Source organism: Elephantulus edwardii, unplaced genomic scaffold (genome assembly GCF_000299155.1).
Source record: "Elephantulus edwardii isolate Elephantulus edwardi_28Jun2011 unplaced genomic scaffold, EleEdw1.0 scaffold00126, whole genome shotgun sequence".
Taxonomy (NCBI): domain Eukaryota; kingdom Metazoa; phylum Chordata; class Mammalia; order Macroscelidea; family Macroscelididae; genus Elephantulus; species Elephantulus edwardii.
Window position 1 is genome coordinate 8,302,487 of NW_006399876.1, and position 26,432 is coordinate 8,328,918.

Genomic DNA, 26,432 nt, shown 5'->3' on the forward strand with positions numbered 1-26,432 from the left:
TGCCAATCGCACCATCTCTTGACGCATCCACCCCAATTACCCCAGTCACTGAATCAATCCACTTCATAGAGGGTCTTCCCTTCTTGTGCCGTCCCTCTCCATGGACTGGTCCCTCCTTACAACATGTCCAAAGTATGTCAGACGAAGCCCCAGAATCCTTGCCTCCATGGAACAGCCTGGTTTAACCCTCTCCATGATGAATCTATTTTCTTGGCAGTCCATAGTATATTCAATACTCTTCTCCAGCACCACAGCTCAAAGGCATCAATTCTTCTTCTGTCCTCCCTAGTCACTGTCCAACTCTCTGATGCATAACAAATGAGTGGACTCAAACTACTCACCTTTTCATAAGCAGCCCAGCTTGTTAGGTACTTTACCACTAGTGTTTCTTAATCCTGAGTTAGGTGTTCTAAGTTGATAAACCAACTCCTGCATCTAGAGAAGAAAGATTAGGGATACTGGAATTTGTGATTGATTGGCAAGACACAGGAAGAGCCAAAATAGAATTCTATGCAGATTTTGTGGTTTTGCTGAGCTCACTGAAATATCTGGTCCTCTGTGCTAGGTTCTAACTAGTTCAACAGCAACAGTTTTCTCTTGGAACAAGCAAGACAAAGAATTGGGACTCTGCAAAACAGTTCAACCTCAGCACTTCCTAGTAAAACAAGTAGAGTGCTGTCTTTGAGACTGTAGTAGGGACTGACAGGAGAGCAGAAGGCTGTTCAAGCAGCAGCGCAGGCCCTTCTCATGAGCGTGTGACCCTGCTGAGACCCAGGAAGTGAACTCTCGTGGAGGGAGTTATGTTGTAGACATCATCAGCAAAGCCTGGGAACAGATTAGTAAGGACCTTCACTGTCACCCTTAAGAGTATCAAACTTATGAAAGGGGTTCAAGTTTGGAGATAACAGGACAATTATAAAATGTGGTATTTGGTCTTATAACTTATCCTCAAGTCAGTAGATTTAATACTGTTTTAAATGAAGGAATAAACATTACTTAGAAAAGGACCACACGTGAGTACCTGTAATTGACAGATGGAGACATGAGGGAAAGAGGACAAGAGCCCCAGGGGAATAGGTCTTTAAACCCAAGGCTGATCAAACACTAATTATCAGGATCGTTTCTGCCTCTCAAACCACACTGGCTGAGTGCCAGGAGGCAGAGATGAGACATCGCGATCACGAGACACTGTTGAGAAACGAGATGGTGCAGTAGTTAGGACAGTGTGAAGTCAGGCTTGGTTGGTGCCAGGGGAACGGCCAAGGGATCAAGAGAGGGAGGTCAGGATAGATGTGTACAGTAAGGACCTCAGGTCTGCAAGGCCATTGAAGAGCCAGGCCACATCCATACCACACAAGCCCTAAGATCTGATAGCTCTTCCATTCCTTCCTTCATACAGAAGAGACCAGTAATGGCTCAACGTTGCCTCTTGCAGTTAAGTCCTGATGGAGCATGGGATTAACATTGGGCTGCTAACCAAAAGGTCAGTTACTTAGAGAAAATTCGAGCCTTGTAACTGCTGAGAGTCAAGGTGAAATAATTTGCACCCTCCCACAAATATACAGTGGTGAAAAATGGGCAGCCCCCGATTCCAAATAGCATCACCAGCAAAGTTTCAGAATTCTGAATTGAAGCTGATCAAAAACACTGGCAATCCCTAGGTAGCCTGTCCATTGGGGTGGGAGGGAGGTGGTTTAACTCCCTGAATTAGGCAGAGTTAACCTCTTTGGCTGTGGAATTTCAGAGAAAGGACAGTGGCTGTGAAAATTAGGAAATCTAGTGTTACAGAGAAGGGTTGCCCTCCTGCTTTATCTGAGGGGAAATCTAGAGGTGGTGTGGAGGCCACTTGAGCTCAAGGCAAACCCCCTTGTGTGAGACTGGAGCTGGGACCACTGTCAGTGGCTGGTTGCGCCACCTTTCCTCAGCACATCTCTAGGTAGGTTCAAACCAAGTACCAAGTGTGTTAACCTTTGCACCACTTAGGGATGGCCAGACCCCACTTCACCCCTCCGTCTGGGCACAAAAAATTTTTAACAGAGATAATTTAGGAAGGTGTGTGACCCATACACTAAGAGTCATGCCTTGGCCCCACGTAAAGCCAAGCCACCACAAACCCTGGTCCACCCTTCCTCGCAAGAGGGTAGGAAAGGGTGTCTATCAAGGCTGGCAGAGCAAAGCAGGCCCAGAGTCTACAGAATGGCCTGCGAGCACAAGCCCAGACTCAGCACATTCAGCGACCAGGCTGTTGGATGGACTAACAAGTTTACCCTAGGGCAAGTTACTTAGCCTCTGCATACCGGTTGCTCATTTGCAGATAGGTCCTCTTGGAATTGCTGGAAAAAGTCAATAGAAAGTGCTTGGTGAATGTAGGTGATCTGTGACAAACTGTACAAGCAGAAGGCAGACTCACCCCCAGGGAGCAACCTTGTCTAGAGGCAGGCAGTCAATCCTCAAAGAAACCTATGATGGGAAACTATTGGGAGACACAAGAAGCCAGCCCCCATCCTTACTCAGCTAGTGAGACAGACAAATCAGCCCCAAAACTGTGCACTTATAAAACCAAAACCATTGCTGTGGGGTCTAATCCCATTCATAGTGCCCCTGTAGGAAGCGCAGACCTGCCCTATAGGTTTCCAAGGCTGCCATCTGTACAGAAGCAAACTGTATTATCTTTCTCCCATGGGATGGCTGGTGAGATGAAACCATTAACATTTTTATTAGGAGCCACATGCTTTGCCCACAGAGCCACCAGGACGCCTTAAAATAAACAGAAACCAAACCCCTTGCCCTGTAAAGATCCAGCGTGGGCTGCCCATCTCTGAGTTTGCCGAGACTGAAAAACTTAGTCAAAGAGGCTGCTGTGTTTCTTCTGGGGAAAGAGCTGCTAGTGGAGTCACATTGCTAACGTCATTGGTTAGCAGTCCAACAGCCAATCTACTGTGCCACCAGGGCTTCTTAAAATCATGATGAAATCTTTATTGTGGAGTCGACTCTGATTCAAAGTGACCTACTGGGTTTCCAAGGTGTAAATCTTTACAGAAAAAACCCCCTTCTTTCTCCTGAGGCGTACTGATGGATTTGAACTATCTGGCATGTTATGCATGATACCACCAGTCTTCTTTATCATCAAGTTGGAACGGACTCATAGCTGACTCTCCAAAGGGTTTTCAGAGACAGTATATGACATGGGAGGAGACTGCCCATCTTTGTCCCATGGAGCAGCTGGGGGATTAAAATCTTAAGCCTTTGGGTTGGCAGCATAACTTATCACTAAGCCGTCAGAGCTCCGTCTTCCTCATATTGTTATGGGCCATCAATAATTAATTGCCTGTGGCTCATAATGATCCTAAAAACAACAGCTTTGCACCCTGCCTCATCCTAAGCCAACTTCACTGTCTCGACACATCTGACTCCATTACCACAGTCACTGTGTCAGTCCATCTCATCCAAGGTCTTCCCCTCCTGCCCTGACCCTCCATCCTTCTAAGCGTGATGTCCTTCTCCAAGGACTGGCCCCTCATGAAAACATGCCCCAAGTATGTGAGACTGTATGTGACCTTCACTTTCCTTGCCTCCAAGAAGCAACCTGGTTTCACCCTTCTCTAGCACCATAACTCAAAGGCATTGATTTTCCTGTTTTCATTCATTGTCAGGCCCTCAGACACATAGCAAGTGATTGAGAAGACCATGGCCTGGTTCAGTTATACCTGTCTCTAGACTGACCTCAATGCTCTTGAGCACTCCAGAAAGGTCCTTGACCTCAGATTTTCCCAAGGCAAGTCATCTTCTTGGCTAGAGCAAAGGATGATAGTTGTGGGTCCGAGCAAGATGAAATTGTTAACAACCTCAGTCTTTTCTTCATCAATCATGATGCTGCCTACTGGCCCAGTGGTGAAGATCTCTGGTTTCTTGATGTTGATATGCAATCCAAACTGAAGCCTGCAGTCTTTAATCTTCTGCAGCAAATGCTTAAAGTCCTCCTCCTTGTTGGAGAGTCAGGTTGTATCATCTGTATAACACCAGTTGTTGAGGCTTCTTCAAATTCTGATGCCGTATTTTTCTTCATAAAGCCCAGCTTCTTGAAGGTTCAGTGTTTAAATTGAAAAGGTATGGAGAAAGGATATAACCCTAACACACTCCTGTCCTGATTTTGAACCATGCAGTGTTCCTTTAATGTTCACGCAATAGCTTCTTGGTCTAGGTAGAAGTTTTGCATGAGCAAAATAAAAAATTCTGGGATTCCCCTCCTTCTCAATGTTAGCCAGACAGTAAATGCCTTCGCATGGTCAGTAAAACACCCAATAGGCATCTGTTATTCTCTGCTTTCAGCCAAGACCTATCTGACATGAGCAATGATATCACTAGTGCCACGGCTTCGTCTAAGTGGCCAGCTTGTATGGATTTCTGGTGGTTCTCTATTGATGTACTCTACTGATCATTTTGGGATAATCTTTGGCAAGATTTTGCTTACATGCAATGTTAGTGTATTATTCAGTAATTTTCACCTGTTGTTGGATGCCCTTTTTAGGGGATATGGGAATACATATGGATCTCTTCCAGTCAGTTGGTTAGGTAGCTGTCCTCCAGGTTTTTCTTGGAACACGGTGGCCACATCCAGAGCTACATTCATTTGCTGAAATATGTCAACTGGTATTTCATTAGTTCCTTCAGAGCAGCTTGAACTTTTTAACCATTGGTTCTTGATCTCTTCCTGAAGTGGTTCTATGTCAGCCTGTTCTTTTTTATTATTATTCATTTTAATGAAAATTTAGAGATTTTGGATTTCATTTCATTGTTGCACTTTTCTTCCTGCACACCTCTCCTCCAGTTTGTTCTTCTCTTTGAAAAGTAAAAAAAAAAATTTCATTGTTATACACTCCCTCCCCCCAAGTCCACTCCACTATGCAGCCTTCGTTCTGGACTCATGTCATGACAATACCTAATCACATATCCCTTTTTAAACAGTTCTCATCTGTTTCATTGCAGTATACATAATATATCCCATCTTTCTCAGTCTCCACCCAAACCCCTATCCTGTTTTACAACAGTGGCACTATGCAGTATTTGTCCTTTTGTTACTGAGATATTTCACTCAGCATAATGTCCTCCAGGGTCACCCATTTTGTATAATATTTCATGAGTTGTCAATGAAGTGTAGTATTCCATTGTATAAATATACCACAGCTACTCTATCCATTAGTTTGTTGATGGGCACTTAGGTTATTTCCAACTCTTTGCCATTGTGAAGCCGTGATAAACATGGGTGTGCATAGCCTGTTCTTTTTTTGTACACTGACTCCATGTATTCCTTCCATCTTCTTTTGATGCTTCCTGAATCCTTCAAGATTTTACCCATAGCATCTTTTTTTTATTATTATTAAATTTTATTAGTTTTAATGAACATTTACAGAGATTTTTGGGTTTTCATTCCTTCATTGTTGCACTACCCATAGCATCTTTAAGTGCTGCCACACAAGTCTTTAATTTGTTCTTCAGCTTGAGAAATGTCAAATTCTTCTCTTTTGATTTTCTTACTCTAGCAAGCTAAAGATGGGTTGGCAGGGCCACTTTGGATCAGTCAGTCATATGATCTGCTATACTGAGAATGAAAAAGTGAAGCAAAATGAGGTTGCATTCATAGTAAAAAAGACCTTTCCTAGATTCATCCTGAAGTACAATGTTGTGACAGGATACTATTCATATACACGCAAGGAAGACCTGTTAATACCAGTCATTCAAATCTACACACCAACTAAAGCTATAGAAGAAAAAGTAGATTTCAACCAACTTTTGCAATCTGAAACTGATCCCAAGATTCATTAGTAACAATTGGTGACGAGAATGCAAAAGTTGGGAACAAGGAAGGAGGACTGACAGTCTGAAGATACGGACTTGATGACAGAAATGAGGCTGGAGATAGAATCCATGATTTATTCATTGCCAATAACTTATTTTAAAAAAGTGACTATACACATGGACCTCACCTGATGGACTATGTGAATCAGATTGATTACATCTGTGAAAAGAATCATCGGCGAAGCTCAGTATCAGCTGTGAAATAAAGGCCAGGTGCTGATTGAGTAACAGAGCATCACCTACTCACTGTGCCAGTTCAGATTAAAACTAAAGAAAATTAAATCCACAAGAACCAAAATAGGAATTTGAGTCTATCACACCTGCATTTAAGAACCATCTCAAGAACAGGTTTGAGGCACTGAACACTAATGAATGAAGACCAGAGATCAGCTGTGGGAATGAAGAAAGCCAAAGGTCATCACAAGGACAGGAGAAAGAAAAGGCCAAAATGGATGTCAGAGGAGACTGAATATTATACTAGAATGCCAAGAAGCCAAAACAAAGGGAAGAAATGAACAGAGGATTTCACAGGACAGCTTGTAAAGACAACACAAAGTAGTATAATGAGCTGGAGTCTTCCTTATAGGTACCACAAAATACACAAATTCTGTTGTTCTGTACCAGTGAATCAGAAGCAACACGGCTAACGTTCTAGCAGGTTTTCAGGGGGTAGTAAATCACACAGGAGATACCCATCTTTGTCCTATGCATTTGAACCATTAGCCTTTTGGTTGGTGTATTAACTCCTTATCACTAAGCTACCAGAGCTCCAGACTGGGCTAACAGTGTGGAATAACACGATGAGGGCACTTCTCACACTTGATCCTGAAGATCTGAGGGATAGTCAAGGGGAGTTTCCAGGCAGAACAGGCTGGGAAAGGCCCTGAAGCAGGTGTTTGGTGTGGACGAGATCTGGAAAAGGATGACTGAAGAGGAGCAGGCTTAGTGTAATGGATGGGAGGATGGGAAGAAAAATGGAACTTGTAAAATACGACAGGCAGTTGCTGCATTCTGGCTAGTGAGTAGTCCTTGCAGGATGAATGTTAGCAGAGAGGTGAGGGGAAGGCCCCTAATAATCCTTGTGGGAGATGAAGTCTGGACTACAGCTGTAGATAAGGAGACTTGCATTTGATAAGAATGTGCTCATGAACCGAGTTGGAGGATTGGACAGTAACTACCAGGGAGCTGATTCAGTAAAGTTGGTGGTAATGTCAGCTCTGATGGCCTAAAGGCAAGAAGCTGCACTGCAATCCCAAAGACACACGGTTCAAGGGCACCAGTTGGTCTGTGGGAGAATGGGCAGTGTCCTCCTGTGTTAACAACTGCCTCTTGAAAACCCGCCCAACAGCTATAGGTCGGTTCTGACTACGTTACACAACTTCATTTAGAAAGTACTGGAAGTGGTTGGGGAGTGGGGCCTTGCATTTCTAGATCAGATTGTGTGATCAAATCATGTTCCTCCCAGAATATGTACTATAAACTCCAGCCTCTATGCTGTAATTAGAGGTCTTGGTGACTCCATGGTTAAGTGCTGGACTCCAAATTAAGGTCAAGTTTGGACTCAGCAGCAGCTTCAAAGACGTGGCAGTCAGCCTCCGAAAAGTATTACAGACCTTGGAAACCTGGGGTGTTCTGTCCGTCAGGACTGCTGTTAAGTCAGAATTGATAGCAATAGGCTTAGGTCTATTTGGGTTTTATTTGTATAGGGAGGGTATATTTTGTGTCACCCTCTTTTGAGATATGTTTTAGGCAACTGAACAATGGAAGGATGTTAGGTTGCTAGATACGTGGAGATCTCCAAGAAAACAAAGCAGGAACTGAAGTGGCAAGGATATTCTTCTAGAACAGAAAAGTTCCCCCAGAACCAGCACTTTAAATGTGGGCTTCTTACATCCAAAACTGTGAGGAAATAAAAATTAAAACCATTCACTTCTATTATTTCTGTAACATTCAGACATAATCACGTTTGAGATGTATTAAAGTGTCAGGCAGGTCTTTTGAATCCTTGAACCTTTAGTTAAAGTTTGGGACTGGAGATACAAATTTTTATGTCTTCCAATTTGATATTTTCAAATACTGCCTTAAGAAAAGGAAGTAGAAGCAGGTAAATAAAGTTGTGTTCATTTTATCCATGTATTTTACCTAACCCAGTAGATTCTAAATACTTGAACACATAAACATTAAGAAATGAATGTTTCACATTCTTTTACATTCTGAGATTTTGACACTCGTGTGTTAAGACCAAGTTGTGTGCTACCTGCTTTGAAGCACTTATCTTGGAATGGAGGTGTGATGGAAAAGCAATTTTCTTATATACTGGCATGTAAGAGTACAGGAAAAATAGACTGGCAACAGGTCCTCAGATTCTATCATCTTACCAGGGTGCCTGGTCAGTGGTCATATCCTAAAGTTGATTTGATCTTAATATTTCAGATGGCTGGCTCCATCTATTTGTCATGGCACTAAGGGGAGACTTTAACTGCTGGCCATAATTTATAGGAACAAATGGGAACACAGGGGTTTCCAAGAGAGCTTAAAGGGATTTTAGTCTGATAAAAACTACTGCTAAGATTAAGTCCTTTATCTCTTAAAGTATTATAAAATGTTAGTCTTAGATTACTGCAAAGTACAATAAAAATCTCCTAAGAGTGTCCTTTTCTCCAAGGTACTGAGATGTTAAATTTCCATTATCTGTTGGTTGTCCATGAGTACTTTATACTCACATCACATCTTAATTCAGATGAGCCACATAATTGCTCAACACTCAGATGTGGCCATGGCCAACCTACTAGACAGCATGCCTCCAGATGTATCCAAAGCCAAGGGCACTGATCAAGTCACATAAGCATAATTGGTATTTGTAACCAGACAGTTGTTGTGAGAGGTTGTGCTGTGGATGGTAGGCAGCATCTGTGGCACTCCCAATTGAGAGAGTCAGCAATCACTTCAGCCACTGATGTGTCAGGTGGGAAGCAGGAGGGAAAGAATTAATCTAGGGGTAGAGAGGGCCCAGGGGAACAGCAAAATGCTCACTTAGCAAATACCTTGGACACTGCACACGAGGAATTAAAAAAACTTATGTCCTCTGGTTCCATTTTTTTGCTACAACTGCTGGTTTAGGGGAAATGCCAAAATGGGGTGCTTGCATGTGCAAACTGTAGCACTTAAGACCCAGTCAGTTTGGATATTACAAAAGCAATAGACACTATTTCTGTGTTTTTCTAGTCTCTTCTTCTTGACAACCAGTAACATTTTCCTGTCCTCAGACAGCCCTGAAAACTTGATCAGCTTTCTCACCTGAAAATGCTATTCAAAGTAAACATGCCTTTAGCAGGGCTACCAAAGGAATGTCAAATACAAATGTCAAAGCAGGAGGGTCTGACGTGACTTCTGGTGTACTTTGTAAAATGTGGCTGAGTTGTGAATAAACATGGGACTTGTCTTTGGATATCTTTTAAATAAATAGTACAGTATGTCAGTTATTAAAATTGTCTTAATTAGAGCAACACTTTAAAAAAAATCACAGAGACTATGTATGAAGAGATAAAGAAACAGTGGCTCTTTTTAAAAAAAAAAAGTATAATGGTCATAAAAATAACCAGGTTTCCTGGTCTTCTAGAGACTGGTGGAACTGGAGAGATTACAGCTGTTAGTCCTGGAATAGAGGTCAGCTTTCAGCCACAGTGAAATGTGTGACTTAGTATGGCTAACAGTACGAGCAAGGACAATCCACCAGACAAGATCAGAAGGGCAGCACCTGTCTAGGTTGAGTAAGTTCAAGAGGCAGAAAGACATGGTGTAGAATTAATGCAAGTGAGGGTCACAGGGAAGAGGTGAAGAGTGGAGCTACACTGGGTGCTAGAATGAAGTTATAGAACAAATGTACTGATTAGTTGAACTTACACAAGTCATAAAACAGAAAAGCATAATGATGAATTTCACTTACTGTAAAAAACAGCTACTGTGAGATGCTAAGTTTAGGTGAGTGGATAAAGAACACTTCTACACACTGCTGATGGGAGTTAAGCGGAGTCCATTTTGCTCACAGCATAATACAAAAAGGCCATCACATCTCTGGACACCTAGCCAAACATACCACCTGTTTTCCCCCCCATCTAATTTTAAGTCACTGATTATAAGATTTATCATCATCACCACTTTGTGTACCACTGAAAATAACTACCAGTTAAATAAGCTGTATGGCTACAGAGACATTCAAATTTCAGACATTCAAGAATTTTGGGGAAACGTGGGCCTAAATTTATTGAATATCCTATAAACTCATTCCATCAATCTTTGTTCCTTAACTGAGGCATCCTTTCCAAGCCTGACTTCCTGGCTGCCCTGGGGCTTGTTTCTTGGGTGTGCCATGACGACACTGCAGGGCATGTGTTTTGATCTTACTTCCCAGGTTGCTGCTCTGGTTTTTCAGGAACTTTCACTTGTCTGTCCTCCAAATGATTTCATCTCAGGTCAGGATGTCTGCACACCACCCAGACCAGGAGGTAAAAGGTCTTCTCCTTCCCTTTTTGTAGTAACCTGGATGAAGCTGATCAGACTGCAAGTTCAGCACTAAAGGCCCTGCCATCAAATCAGAGCGACTCCCAAGAGGACCAAGCTGATTAAATACTTCATGGGGTTTCGAGACAGTAAATTGTAGCAGCACTGTCTCCTCTCTCCAAAAGCATCTTTTTAGAGTTCAAACAGCTGACCTGATTGACAGCTGAACGTCTACACTAGATTTCATCTTATATGCTACTGAATCGCTTATGATTGATTCATGGTGACCCTATGTACAACAGTCCTGAAACCTGCTCTATCCTAGACCAATTTATTGTCTCTGACACACCTACCCTCATTACCCCACTCAATCCCATCCAGGATCTTCCTCTCTTGTGTTGTCCCTCAACCCTTCCAAGCCTGATGTTCCTCTGCAGGGACTGGTCCCTCCTTGCAACATGCCTTAAGTATGTCAGACGGGGCCTTGGAATTTTTGCTTCCAAAGAACAGCCTGGTTTCACCCTCTCCAAGATGAATCTGTTCTCCTGCCAGTCCATGGTATATTCAATACTCTTCTCTAGCACCACAGCTCAAAGGCATCAATTCTCCATAATCCCTAGTCATCGTCCAGCTTTCTGATGCATAGCAAGTAATTGTGAAGAGTATGGCTTGGATCTGGCATACCTTAGTCTCCAGACTGACATTGATATTCAGTACTGTGGAGAAGTCCCTGACAGTAGACTTTCCCAATGCAATTTGTCTTTTGATTTCCTGGCTGCTGGTACCAAAAGTGTTGATTGTGGAGCCCAGCATACTATTAACAATCTCTTCGCCATCTATGCTAATGCTGCCAATCAGCTCAGTGATGAGAATCTGTGTTTTCTTGATGTTGAGCTTCAATCCATATTGAAGGCTGCAGTCCTTGACCTTCTCCAAGCGCTCCCAAGTCATCTTATTTCACCAAGCAGGGTTGTGTCATTCTGCATGAAGAGTCTTTCCTCCAATCCTGATGCCACACTCTTCCTCAGCGCCCAGCCTCCCAGCTGTACTGTTCTGCATAAAGATTGAAAAGGTGTGGAGATGACAACATTCCTGGCGTACACCCTTCCCAATTTTGAACCATGTAGTGTTTCCTTGCTGTTCTGACAACTGTCTCCTGATCCAAGTATAGGTTTCACATAAGCACAATCAAGTGTTCTGGGATTTCCATTCTTCTTCAGAGTTAGCCAGTTTGCTGTGATCCACACATATGTCTTTGCATTGTCAATGCAACAGACATTCCTCTGGTACTCTCTGCTTTCAGCCAAGATCCATCTACTATCAGCTATAATACCCCTAGTACCAAGGCCTCTTCTAAACCTAGCCTGCACATCTGGAAGTTCTCTGTTGATGTGCTGTTTCAGTCATTCTTGGATAATTTTCAGCAGAATCTTGCTTGCTTGTGCTATTAATGTTCAATAATCTCTACACTGTCAGATCACCCTTCTTTGGGATGGGAACAAATAATAGATCTCTGGTGGTTGTCCTCCAGATTCAGAGTCCAATAATGATATGCAGACAGTGGTGAATACAGAGAAGCAGCAGGATCTAACAGTTAGTTGGAACACTCAACACAACTCAGCCGGTTCTGCCAAGGCGGACAAACAGAACAGTAAATTTTTTTATCCGATCTCCTTGACAGGACAGGTACACAACACCTAGCTTAGTTTGTGCCTTCCAGTCAGAAATGACTCACAGTTAGTTTTCAGAGGCTGTAAACTGCAGGAGAAACAGCTGCTGGTGGATCCAAACATGGTTATTCTTGGATCTCTTGCATCAGCTTGAGACAATGTATTATGAACTGGGTGTTCATCCTCAGTGCAAGTGACCTTCTCACTGCTACAGCCATCCTGTAGTTTTAGTACCAATGTGGTCTGGTTTAATCCAGCATTCAAGTCAACTTAAATGTAAGGGAGGCCTGGACAACTAAATCAAAGTAAAGAAGTCTAATCCCAAAATCAAACCAAGACCACCTTGAAAACTACTCACTGGTCCTAACAGCCTCCCAGAGCCATCTGAGGTGGGCTAGAAACCACTAGAGAACAATGACTGCTCCCAACCTCACCAGAAACTACCCTGTGGAGGTAAAGTGAGGATAAGCAGTGATGGGTTAATTTTGTGTCAACTAGACCAAACAGTTCAAAGACACCAGTCTAGAGGCAGCTAAGAAAAGATTGTTTACAATCAGTTGATTTTAATAATTATTCTATCACTTAAATTTTTATTGTGTGCTATCAGGTTGGCAATGACCCATAGCTATTCTCCAGTGGGCTTTCACAAACAGTGTATCACATGGGAGGAGACTACCCATCCTTCTGCCAAAGTTGGTGGTGGATTAGAATTACATGCCTTTAGGATTGCAGCACAGCTTCTTACCCCTGGGCCAAGAGCTCCATAAGTTAGGTATTAGATGCCAGCTAGTCAGCAACTCTACAAACAAAAGATCAGAACTCTGAGCTATCCTGTGCCATCCCCTGATACACTCAAGCCCATTGCTGCAGTCATTGTCAATCTGGTTGAAGGTCTTCCTCTCCTTTGCCAAGCCTCCACCAAGCATGATAGCCCTCACCAGAGAATAGCCTCTCCTAGCAACATGCCCATGAGACAAAAGTTTTATCATTTTTGCCTCCAAGGAGTATTCTGGCTGCCCTTTCTCCAAGGCATAGCTTTTCTTCTGACAGTCCATGAGCTAGTCAGTCCTCTTTCTCAAACACAGCTCAAAGGCATCAATAATTACTGTCTTCCTTATTCATTGTCCACCTCTCAGACACATTAACAGGTGACTGAAGACTATGGCCTGAATGAGGTGCACCTTAGTCCTGAAACTGACATCACTGCTCAGTAATTTAGAGGTTTCAGACTACCCTTTACACATGCATGTCTCCTGAGTGCCCAACTGCTGGTACCAAGTATACCGTCCAAGTAATCCCAGATTAAGACGGACTAGAAGGTAGGCCTCTAAAATCCCTTTAAATGAAAGTAGATGGACAAAATCTAGTCAATTCCTAGCCTGCATGAGCTAATAATGATTTCTGCCTTGGAGCCACCACAATCATGAAAGACTTCCTAATTTTTGCCTATAATACAGGCACCATGTCATATTTATTCTTATATTCACAAGGTGTTTCCATCAGTGAGTTCTTTATGAACTGCAAACCCAGCACTCATGTAAATGTCAATCACACTGTTCAAAGCTAAGTGGTAGAAAACTTAAGGCAGTTAACATCTTTCTCCAGATAAAGCTCCTTTCTCACATCATGTATTAAGAATTGATGCCACTGCATTATGGTCGTGGCAAAAAACAAACATACTATGGGCTGACACAACCAGCACAGTTGTCTTGGAAGTATTCAGTCAGAATACTATTAGAAGCAAGGATGGCAAGATTTCGTCTCTTGTACTATTGGACACATCATTAGGGACCCATTCTCAGAGAACATGCAGTAGAGAGTAAGCAAACAAGTGGAAGACTCAGTCAGACTGACAGGCACAGTGACTGCAATTCAAACAGCAACAATTAAACCAAAAAAAAATGGGAAGATGCCACAGGTCTAGGCAATGTTTGTTCTGTTGGGCATTGGGCCACTGAGTCACAAGCAACTTGAAAGCACATTAACATTACTCTTGAAAAATCTATTTAAACAAGAATCACTCAATTTTCAACCAAACAATAAGGTGACCAACACCAGGGAGGAACTCTTCTCAGTAACCATGCAGAGTCAAAGAGCATGTTCCTACACATAAGGCTTAGAAAGTCAGAGGGGGTAGAGGTGGGAATGATTGTTCTTGAAATCAGTTAAGTCGTGTTGACTCAAATTCAACCACAACTGAACCTTGCCTATCCCGCATCATCAAGATCTCCCGTTGGAACCCATTGATACAGTCACTATGTTGGATCTATCTAGTTGGGGGGGGGGGGGGTGGTATTCCTCTGACCCTCCACCTTTCCCAACAAGTTTTTTCCAGGGATAAACCCCTCCTGGCCCATGCCCAATATGACGTGAATTTTTACCATGCTTGCCTCTAAGGGGTCAGTCACATTGTTTACACTTCTCTAAAACAGATGTCTGGTTTCTTTTCACATTTCATGGGCTATTCAGTACTTTTCACAAATATCACAATTCAAAGTCATTGTTTCTTCAGTCATCTTTTTTCATCATTCTTAATATGCTTTCTCCAGAAACTGACCCCTCACTTTTAAGGAGAAAGAAATAGAGGGATTAATAGAACCAAGTATTATACGAAAATCAAGTGATTACGGTTACGGTACAAGTTATTTTTTTCACCTGTGTATGAATAGCTGAAAATCAGTTTCTTTTGTACTCATTCAAATCACACAAAATACTTAGAAAAATGTTTTATGTCTGAAGTAGATGATGGCAAGAGTCTTGTCAAACTATGAGACTGGTTTCAATTGAATTGCCAATGAAAAAAATTTTAATAGTAAAATAAAAATTAAATCACCTCTTAAAAAGAATTGTTAAGAATTTTTTTTTAAAAAAAGAATTTATTTTTTCCATTTTCTTAATAATTTTTTAATAAACTGCAACCTCAAGGGGGAGAAAAGCAACCAATGTAGCATTAAAGTTGCCTAGATTCTGGAAGCTAGACAAACCTGTCGGCTAGAGATTGCGTTCTCAAATCAGAAAACAAGGATGACTCTCATTATCAGCTTGTTATAATGTGAAAATATCAAAGCTTTAAACCAAGTTCAGTCCAATTCAGGAATGGACAAAGTGACACTGGAACAGACTTCCACCTTCTAAACTGTGGATGAATCAGAATGTTAACGTAAGAAAAATAATGTGTTAGAGAAGTCCTTCTAAGACATTTTTTATAAAGCAACGGCTGCTGAGTGCTGGACAATGAGTAAGGAAGACTTAAGAATTGATGAGCTGTGGTGTTAAAGAGCACTGATTATTTCATGGATAGCCAAAAGAACAAGTCTATCTTGGAGAGCGTGCAACCAGAGTGCTCTGTGGAGGTAAGAATGATTAGGCTTTGCCTCACATACTCTGGGCTAGGAGGCGCTATTCCTTGGAGAGAGACAGGATACCAGGAAGGGTGGAGGGTCGACAAAGGAAAAGAAGACCCTCAGCTAAGTGGATTGACACTGTGACAGCCACAATGGGCTCTAGTGTCAGGAAGTGTTAGGCTTGCACAGGATAAAGGGTTCAGATCTTCTGTTCATATGGTTGGTGAATCATACTCAACTCGATGGCACTTAACAACGGAGCGTTGCACAGCAACCAACTCCTTTGAGAAACCAAATTAGTATGGAGTGGCTTTGAATTTGTCAAGCGTCCTAGCCCTGGCAATAATCTCACCTCATATCAAGCCCCCAGAATTGCTTTTCCATTCCTGGACTTTTGATATTGCCCCCAATCCACTTGCACTGAGTCACCTGCCATTTGTTCAAATTTCTTCTGGTCAGCCAGATTAAGTAACTGAATCAATACATGACAGACCAGTTCATTTAACTGAAAATGACCTGACTCTTGGGGTCAATCTACTAGGAACTGTAGTGGTACAGTGCTTAAGTACTTGGCTCTTCACCAGAACAGGTAGCGGCTTGAAATCTGTACTACAGCATTATAAAACTGAGACTGACTCAATGGCAAGTTCTGACCTGGTCTCTGACACATCACCGCAAAAAAAAAAAAAAACCACACACACCCAAAACTACCAACAAATCTTCCTACTTACTATTACAAACTTATATAGTACTAAAAAAAACCCTTACAATCTTACCAGAGTAAGCACTCAATAAAACATTTCTTGAATCAATGAGTACTTTTTATCTCCACGCCTTCAAAGTTCCCAAATTCACCCACTATACTGATTAAAAGTACAATTCTAAAAAATGACAGGAAGGACCAAAGTTCACTGGTGCAGGACAACACTTCAAGGAGCAGCAGCAAAGAAAAGTTTAGTCAAAGGAGTGCTGGGGAAGGGATAAAGAGACAAACGAAGGAAAAGGGCTATCTAGAAATGAATTCAGTTAATGATAATTTCCTGTCTGGACGAACAAACAGCTCTTCTCACTATTGTTGTTAGGTGCCATCAAGTACAACTCATAGTGACCCTATGAACAAAAGATCTGAACTCTGCTATATTCTGAGCCATTCTCACATTTCCTGACACACAAGAGCCCATGGCAGCAGTGTCAGACCACCTGGTTGAGGGTCTTCCTCTCCTTCACCAACCATCCACCCTTCCAAATATCATGTCCTTCTCCAAGAAATAGCCCCTATTAGCAACATGCCCTAACATTCTTGCCTCCAAAGAACACTCAGCTGCACCCTCTCCAAGACATACCCATTTGTTCTCCTGGCCGTCCTTGGGATGTTCAGTACTCTGCTCACCACTAAACCCCTTAAGTTCTTGTACTGGCACCTTAAATCACTTGGCCTTACTAAAAAGCCAGCTTCCATGTCCAGTAATTTATACTTTAAGAAACAGTAAAAAAAACCCACCAAATAGAAAAAAGGTTACTGCAAACAGTACCTAAATTAACACATAAAGGAAATGCTAATCATCCTGCTTATTCAGTGAGCTATTTATCAACTGCAAAGTTGTTTCTCTCTACCATCTTAAGTTTTGATAACTCAGTGAAACGGAAGCAGTGAATAGAAAATAAGAGAAATTAACTAAGGATGAGCTCCATTTTAAAAATTTTCTACCAAGTCACTTTCCAAAAAGCCTAATACTTGCATGGAATAGGTGTCATTGGTTCAGTTTCTGAGAAAAGTCTGAACTAGACATAACCCTGTATACTGAAACCTAAGCTGCTCTGAAGCAGACAGCAAAACCATCCTGAAGTCAAATACTCGTTTTACAAACTGGGAACTAAAGTATAGCTCTTTGCACTCAATTTCCCAACCTTATTCCTTCAATTATCTAAAAACACGTCTTTAATCAGCTCAACATTTTAAGTACAAATGTACTTAGATTTTTTAGCTTGTGGAAAAACTACACAAGATGATAAAGGTATCAAAAGGTGTTACTGGCCTAGAGAAGCAGAATACCTGTGAAATCACAGCTTTATTTCCCTAACATGAAAAGGACTGTCACTTGTGCAAATAGATCTCGTTCCACAAACTCTTCTTAGACCTTGTTCCAATCAGTCAACTTGAAGTGAACTAACAGGTGATTGAAATGGCCATCAGAGAGGATGAGTAATTTCAGGTTTCTCCATCATGGAGACATCCATCTGTAAACTACTTACTAGTACCTTATTTTTCACACAGAACACAGGAAGCTAAGACAGGATGGGGCTGCAAAAAAAAAGGTATCACGTAATTATCTATGTAAAAATACAGTCATTTTATAACAAATGTGGAACAATAGGTCTTGTCAGAATGAGGCGGCTTGTGTGGGATCGCCAGTAAATAATCTTTATTATTGGCACATGTAAGACTTACCTACAATGAAGTAACTCACTACATCAGTGTTCACCCAAAGTTCAAAGTCTTAAAACATTATACCCTCCCCTCTTCACTCTGAGGTACAAATAAAGACTTAAAAACAAAGTTGAGCAAAAATTCTCTCAAAACACAGAGATCCTAACTTGAAAAACCATTTATTTTTCTGTAAAGAAAAAAGTGACCCAACTCTACAGATCTAACTGCCACAAGCCTTTGGGCCAGAAAGAGACCCAAAAGCAGTGACATTCTCACCAAGGTTAATTCCCAAATCCAACACTCACTGGATGCAGGAGGCTGGGAGGAGACAGCACAGCCTCCACTATTTTATGCATACTGTGAGGCCTGCTGGAGAACAGAACATGAACAAGAAACTACAGAAGTATTCAACAGGAAGATGGGTAGGAGAGAGCATAGGAAAGGCAGAGAAGATCTGAACCCAGCAAGGTAAATTAAGGTCCACGGTTCCTGAGGGACTGAACGCACAGAGCCGACAACGTCCCGGAGACAGGGTACCACGAAAGGTGTATTCTCATGCACAACCGCAGCTCGGAATTTCAGCCCACACACATCCCACCTGCAAGAGAGCACAATACATGGGCTTTACAGCAAAGCTCAAAAGGGTTTTCCAAACACTTCAGAGTATCTTTGCAAAATTTTAATGTGATACTCCTCCTGAAGTTTAACTATACTTGTCCCTACTATCACAATAACCTCCAAATAATCTTGAAGGCCACAGAATAACTGTGAAGGTTATGCAATCCCAGACCAAATCCTTTCTCTAAATCAAATAGCAAATCTTTCCCAAGAGAAAGCGAAGACATTCATTACACTGTTCCTGCATTAACATCAGCATACCTCTGAAGATTATCACAACTGTCATCGAAAAAAGAGAAAGGGTCTAGTTAGTTCTCTGGGACAAAAAGGGAAAAATATAATTTTAATCTAGCGGTTGTCAAGGTCTAGGCTAAAACCTATTTACTGCTTAGGTAAAAGTACCATGTACTTAAGTTCTTAAGACATTTTAAAGGATTCCAATTGTGCCTAGGGAAAAGCATTTCTAGAAAAAGGTACTAAAAAGTTACATTATCAAGTTTTTTTGTCTTAGAGCCCAATCATTGTGTTTCTGTCCTAAGGCCACATTCTCTTATTATTTTACTTGCAAAGATGACAAGAGTATTACCCACCTTGTTACTACTGTAAGATAAAGGATCAATGGCAATGTCTGGGTCACAATGCAGGCAGCCACTCGAAACACAGGACCTTGAGAATAACCCTTTAGTGCAATTCCAATCTCAAACACCTAGAGCCCAAAACTGGCCAACAACAAAAGAGAATATATATATCCAAGTGGAGTTAAATGGACTACAAGGCTCAACATGTACGGAAGAGGAAAAGCCAGAGGGCTCAGGTCTATCTGGTGCTTCAAGCATATTAAGTGCCCATTCGTGACCAGTGGGAGAAAGGAATGATGTGCTTAAGGAAAAGCTCCCAGTCCCAATTCCAACATCACCAGAAGACAGTAAACCTCACAAAGGTGTGTGCATATTTATTTTGTCACCATTGTCAAAACACTAGGTTTTGAAGAGTTTGTTGTGTGGTTTTCTTGGTTGTGTGTTTGGTGTTTTTTTTTTTTTTTTTTTGTTTTTTTTAAAAGGCTGAACTCTTCATAGATTATGGACTTAAAGACATTACAGTAGTCTGGGAATCCTAACAATTAATCTGAGCCAAGTAGAGAAGTTGGGTTATACAGCCTTGACAAACGATACCTTTCCTGCTTCCTCTCTAGGCCAATTTACCATCATCCTCGTCTCCAAAACTCACAGGGGCTAAAATACTCAGTATTGTCAGACACAGTTTTCAAGAGTAAGATGGTATCACTCTAGGAATCTCATAGTAACTGTGATCTGAGCAGTGATGCGCAGTTAACTGTATTTTAAGATTCCCTCCCCCCTTATAGGTCAAATCGGATCCCTACCATAGCCAAGAAGCAGAATAGGAAACCTGGAGACCTAAATAATGCTGCACACCTAAGGAATCTCAATGAAGGGCTGAGAAACAGCACAACTGCACCTGAATGCCTAGGTCCCAGGTTGAGTTCAATTACAGCACAAGATTCACCAGCACATTGTTGGGTGTTTCCCCCCCCCATCTGCTTGTCTAGGCACAAATAATTCTTGCTACAAGGAACCCTGGGAAAATGGTCATAAGGGTCAAGGATTTTTACGTATTTCAAAAAAGTTAAGACAATTATGACTTCTCCCTAGCCTCTGAGCCAAGAAAATAACCTCATTCTAACCCCGCAAAAGCAAGCAAGCAGGGCAGCCTAATAGGAGCCCTTAGGTTGCAGGATAGATGGCAAACCAGAACAAGGGGAGGACCCCGCAGCTCTCACCTCAAGCTTTAAAAGGCCGAGTACCGCGCCCGATCCGCATACTGCTCCCGCTCATACCGGGCCATGTCGTACAGGGAATTCCGCGCGGCTGCAGAAGCTTGGGACAACGCACTCTCATGCCCGTAACCGTAGCCCTCTCCAACAGTAGGGATAGGGGCTGTAGCGCGACGCAGGGGGCTCCGATCCCGCCCGTAATATGAAGAGGAAGCTGCAGTAACAGCAGCAGCAGCTGCTGCCGCAGCAGCAGCAGCTCCTGAGGTCGGCAACAGGTGTCTATCGTAGGGATTGAGAGAGGTGGAGGTGAGGTGACTGGTCATGGCTGTGTTCTGGACTTGTGGCAGCTGGGACAAGGTCTGCTCTGCGTAATCATATGCAGAGGCAGCTGCAGCCGCCACTGCCTCATAGGACCGTGCGGCTCGGCAGCGCTTGTAGTAGGCATCGAGCGCTCCGTACGCGTTGTTGTAATACAATGAATCCCCATAGCTCATGGTGTAAGGCGTACGCACTGCTCCATATTGCTCATTATACTGCTCGGTAAAGTCTGCCACGCGGCCTGAACGATCTATCGGACACTCTTTGGACCAGTGCCCCTCTTTCCCGCACCGATAGCAGCCGCTCTGGTCTCCCATCCCGGGCGCAGTCCTAAGCCGGCTGGTGGACAACTGCACGTGCATTCGTTTGCCTTGAAGAAACAGACGCAAGAAGGGTTGCTATCACTCTTGTCATAGCCCCGCCCCTACCCCATCTGCTCATAGCAATAGCTTACCTAGGCAACTCCAATGAGGACTGATTAACCGCCACAGGGCTAATTTAAAAAAAATGTCCAACATACCAACAACGGAGATTTAATAAAAAGATCCAATTTAGGCAAAGACGGAAGAAATGGTTCAGCTCTACACTAGCTCAGTTATTCCTATACAAACATGAGCAATTCACCTTTTACCAAATAAACTGGGAAAAAAATCTACCCACAATAGTGGCCAATGCCAAAGCAAACCACATAGGAGAGTTCAGTTAACTCCCCCACCAAGACTCTTACTAAGCCAGAGAATAGAAAGGTCAGTTTCTTCCTCCAAAAACTAATGGAATAAAAGTTATCGAGTGGGACATGGACAGTAGGTCTCAAGATAGATCTCTGGAAAAAGCACTCATGAACTGAGGGAGGGACAGCAAATATTAATTTGAAGACTCATCACTCTTAACTGGGAGCTTTACTGCTTCTGCTCGTACTCATTCTAACAAGGACTGTTTATAATTTAGTGTTCCTTAACTGAAAAATTTCAAAATGTAAACTATTATGAAAAACATGGAAGGAAAAAAAAGGGATAAAATGGGAGATTTACCCATGGAGACTTGGTCAGCGAACCAAGCTATCACAGCAAGATAACAAGGGACTTTTTCCTCTGTAAACTAGCAATCTGAGGAATCTGCATGTATTGTGGAAATGAGAACATTATTAAAAAACACTAACAAAAAAAAAAAACATTATAATGGGGGGGAGGGGGAGGAATCAAACATTTATAAGTTTCAGGCCTGTTCCCATGTAGCATGATTTACCAGTTTACTAGTAAGTAAAATTTGTAAGCGGGCCAAAGCAACTGGCAGGGAAATACCCAAACATGTAGATGGCAAAGAATCAAATAGTCAGAACCAATGATGGATCATCTACTCATCATGTGATTTAGATACAGTGGGATCTGGAACTTTACCTGCAAAATTAAATTTACATTAAAGAGGGCAGAAAACACAATGAGAAAAAAGGAAGAGAGGACAGAACCAAGTCCTGGTTTAAGACCTTCTAGTTCCTAAATTTAAACTGTCGATTACCAAAAGGTAAGACATACAACGAAGTACTCATATGCCTTAAAGACTAGCCTGTGTCCCTCTGGTATTTGCCCCTGGAGACACTTCGGCAATGAACAAAACCAAAGAAAGCAAATGCAACCAAGCAACAAAGCACGAAGTTCAAGACAAAAAAGCCATTTACAAATTATTTCATTTCTAAACAGTAATGATGCCAGAAAAATGAGAACTTTAAGAATTAAAACACATCCTCTCTAAAAGGGCAAACAACCAAAAACAATATATACACAAAAGACAATGTAGCTAACAGAAATAAAAGTAGAGTAAAAATAATAGGCCTAGAGGTTAAGATGCCCAGTTCCACTGGAGTTACTTCTCCTAACCAGTCCACACTGCCCTCACCACCTTCCTGAAGCATGAAATTCAGGAATGTCCAACACGGGTTCATCATTCCCACAAACTTTGCACAAGGACAGCCTTTCTTCCCCAATTAAGTTGTTGACAAAAATTCTCTACATGCCAATTAAAAAAGGAAAACAAACTAGGCCTGAGAGACCTGTGACACTTTAATAGGAAAATACCCATGGCAAAGGACACCCATTAGTTGGGTATAAAATCAGACCTCCAAGTAAAAGACCACATTTAAGGGACATAAACACTGAGGGTAGTGGCAATAACTTTTTGTTCTTATTTTTTATTATTCTTTTTTGTGTGCATGTATACCATCAAATCGGATCTGACTGGTACAGGAGATTGCCCCTCCTTCTCCAGCACAGCATCTGATGGAGCTGAACTTGGCAAGAGCTCTTACCAAGGAAAATACTCAGAAAAAAAAAAGGTAGGTACTACCTTGGTCGTGTCTGTAAGGCTAGAATCTCATTTAAAGACTTAAGAACTGTGAACTATCCCAAAATGTGGCAGGAAATACAACCAAAGGGAAAAGATTTTGTGACCTTGCAATGAATGGGGTGGAGAGTTCAGCTGGCAGCTCACCATGCTCATCAATTCATGGCTGCCATTTTTGCCACAGTAATTTATTCCATTAAGGAAGACAGGCTCTTCCATAGGATGCTCCACTGAGAGTCACTCTCACCCATGCTGCCCTCAAGGCCTTACCCCCATTTGAGTGCTTTTCAAGGAGGCTTAAGCCCTCCCCTATGAAACAATGAAAAGGAACTGCTATTATTAACCCCCCGTATCTCAGCTTCCTCCAAGAAATTTCTGAATTCAGACCTAATCCTCAAACTTAAACTCACTGCCATCGAAACAGACTCATAGCTGGCCCTCCAGTGGGTTTTCTGAGGTTTTAAACTGCAGGGGAAGACACTGCCCATCTTTCTCCCAAGTAGTTTCAACTGGCTGTCTTTGGGTAAGCAGCACAACTTCCTACCCGTAAGACAACCGAAGCGCCCCAGTCTTAATACTGAAGCCCTTGAAACAGAAACTCTTCATTTTACATACATATGTATTAAAAAAAAACCAAACAAGAGTCATAGTCCTTTAAAGCCTCTAGTCATCCTCACAGGAGACTTAACTGAGATTCTGTCCCTATGGGTGCTGCTTATGATAGGTTCTATCACATTTAAGATACACAGAATAAGGTTACTAAAAGATCAAAATATCTGCAATGACCTAAAACGGGGGCGGGGGGGGGGGGGGAATACAACTTGGGAAGTCTCATAGACAAAGATGAACATAAAGGCTTAGGAGTCCCAAATCATAGCCAAATGGTAGTCCCAGGGAGCCTCTAAATCACAGTCTCCATTTAAAGTCATCACCTTAATAGTCAACAGCTTTATCTATTTCCCAACTCGTCTTTACAAATCCAACCTATCAGGGAGCCTCTAAATCTCATGTCCGTTGAAAGTCGTCACCTATTCTTAACAGTCAACAGCTGTATCTCTTCCCAAACTCCTGTTTTACAAATCCCACCTACTTTCTGCACATTGCATTGTGCTCAGCCCTTGTATAGTCTTCCATTCAAAGAGGCCAGTTCACCTTGAAACTCTGTGTTGTCAAGGCCCCTGATGGCCTCAACGGCATCCTCCGCCCGCTCCATGTGGACAAAGGCATAATCCTTCACGATGTCACACTCGATGACAGGACCGTACTCCTCAAACTTGGCGCGAAGCTCTTGGTTGGTACACGTGGGACTGATGTTGCCCACGTGGAGCTTGGTGGAAGCTTTGCTCTTGTTCTTGCTGGCTTCCACGTTGATGTTGACCCCGTGCAGCTTGTAGTGGTGCAGGTTGCGGATGGCATCCTCGGCCGCCGTCTTGTCCTCTATGTGCACAAAGCCGTAGTTCTTAATGATGTCACATTCCAGCACCTTCCCGTACTGCTCGAACAGGGAGCGGATCTCCTGCTCCGTGGCCTCGCGGGGCAGGTTTCCGATGAACAGCTTCACCATCCTGACAGCGGCCTGTGAGAGACGGAAAGACCAAACAAAACAAAGACCTCAGGCGCACTTAGGGCGACACCATGTCCCCACTGCTGTCCCGCGGGCATCCTTGTCCCTCGCACAGGATGAGCGTGTGCCGCCGTGCCCACCAGAGGCGAGGCCACAGCGGAACAGGCAGGTCCTCAGTAAACAAAGGGACCGAGCAGAGGTGGGTTGCACAGTGGACGGCACGGGAGCGCGTAACGGACCGGCCGAGGCGCCTCTCAACCAGAAAATATAGACGGGCTTGCTGCGGGCTCGTTTACGTATAACTGGCTGCTTCTGCCTGGCCGATGTGGCGACCACCGACTCCGGCTGCGTCCGAGCAAGCCCTTCCCCGCGAGCACGGCGCAGCCGGGCCGCGCTCCTGCAGAACCGAGGAACCGGGCTGGGAAGGCGAGCTCCACACGCTGACAGCCGGAGGAAGGACGCGCTTCTCCTACATCTACGGCAACGCGCCGGCGGTCGCGGCCCAGACACCGAGACGCGAAGCTAACGCCAAGTCGAGGGACCGGCAGACTGGGGGGGGGGCGCCCCAAGTATCCTCGGGGGACACCGTGGGGGAAGGGCTGCTCCAGGCTGGCAGCGCAGTGCCGCGCCGAGGTCGCTCCCAGGAAGGGTGCAGGCGCTACGATGCCACTACGGTACCCCCGGAGCCCAGGCTGTGAACGAAGCCTTATAATGCAAAATTGTTAGTGGAGGGGGGAGAAATCGCTCACCCGCACACGGAAACCTGCGAGCGCTCTTCCACGACGCGCGGACGCTTCTGACAAAACGCTAAAATGGCGGCGGCCGCAGCAGTGACTCTGGGTAGAGGGAGAGGCGAACGTACCGCTTGATTGGACGCTCAACAAAGCAGAGGACAGGCGTTACCGCAGATCCTCTTCCTGACTGGTTACCGCGAACGCCAATCACCTAAGGGATCGAGAAGAGGCGGAAACGTCAGTAAGCGCGGAGCTCTTACGTGAAGGCCAATCAGCGTCAATCTTGCCAAGCCGAAGTCACAGATTGGCTAAAATGCGACGTAAAGGCGGGCCTCCAAAGCGGGTTCTGCAGGCTGAGAGCAGCCCGCCATTAGGCGGAGCGAGCGGGAACCTCAGCACAGCTTAACTTTTGTCAGGCTCCTTCGTTACTTCCACGTGCACACCCTGGCACTGTGCTCCATTCCGCCTACTTCAGTTCCCTCTTCCCCGAAACCCTCCATGCCAACCTCCTCGCAATTGGCAGTGCAGACAATGGCTTCCGCCAGGAACACACGCCTGTTCCGGATACCGCGAAGCGCGCTATCTTCAACTGAAGACACCAACCGCCCGTCCCCATGACCCCCAGCTTAAAGCTACTCTCATGAAGTGGAAGCAATTCTGGCTTGGGCTCATGGGCTCCGGTCCATTAGGGAACAATGACTCCTTGGAGCGACCCGTGGCTTCACCCCGGGAGCCCTCAGCGGTCCTCCGGGCATCTTCCTCCTCCTGGAGTCCGCGGTGGGGCCTCGGATGCTGCAATGACCGCCCCCGCCTCCCCATCCCGACCCGAGAAAAAACTAGAGCAGCAGCACTTTTTTGTTTTTGTTTATTGGGCGCCATCAGCCAGAGCCGCAGGTTTAAATCGCTCTCTAGATCCGACCTTCAGGGGGGAGCCAAGACGCAATCCGTTATAAACGAAATACAATTTTAAAAACACGTTCTCCAGAGGTTCCAGCGCATCACATTTCTCCTCTTGCAGGCGCTTTTCGGCACAATCCCACATTTGTTAAGCGAGAATTAAGTGAGCTCTGCAGACCTTGAAGGGAGGAGTGTCAAAAAACTGAACAAACCATGCTAAAAGCGGTGACTTAGGAGGAAAAGGACCATTAGGAGGGGAAATAAATAGGCAGGACTTTACTGTCCTCTCAAAAGTGTGACGTGGTGGGTAAGGAATTGCACTGCCAAAACCTCAAGGTGTGGAGTTGGAACTCCCGCCACTCCTGGGGAAAGCT

At 43.6% G+C, this 26,432-nt stretch overlaps 1 protein-coding gene across 2 annotated transcripts; it reads right to left on the bottom strand.

Annotated features, from left to right (window-relative positions):
• Positions 1-17,959: 17,959 nt before the first annotated feature.
• RBM4 (RNA binding motif protein 4) lies at positions 17,960-25,307 on the bottom strand. Of its 2 annotated transcripts, XM_006893274.1 has the most exons (4): positions 25,177-25,307; positions 24,016-24,439; positions 20,215-20,896; positions 17,960-18,396 (listed from the first exon to the last, which is right to left on the bottom strand). In XM_006893274.1, the coding sequence occupies exons 2-3, from the start codon at positions 24,425-24,427 to the stop codon at positions 20,223-20,225; spliced, it is 1,086 nt and encodes a 361-aa protein (XP_006893336.1). In that variant the 5' UTR covers positions 24,428-24,439; positions 25,177-25,307; the 3' UTR covers positions 17,960-18,396; positions 20,215-20,222. The 2 variants fall into 2 exon arrangements, with proteins under 2 accessions (XP_006893336.1, XP_006893337.1); XM_006893275.1 differs by lacking the exons at positions 20,215-20,896; positions 25,177-25,307 and having other exon boundaries at positions 18,377-18,396; positions 24,016-24,427.
• Between the last annotated feature and the right edge of the window lie 1,125 nt (positions 25,308-26,432).

Excerpts from the sequence above, each read along its gene's own strand:
- RBM4 (XM_006893274.1), bottom strand. The coding sequence starts at position 24,427 with ATGGTGAAGCTGTTCATCGGAAACCTGCCCCGCGAGGCCACGGAGCAG. Across the intron at positions 20,897-24,015 it reads TGACAACACAGAGTTTCAAG|GCAAACGAATGCACGTGCAG; the intron begins GTGAACTGGCCT and ends TGTTTCTTCAAG.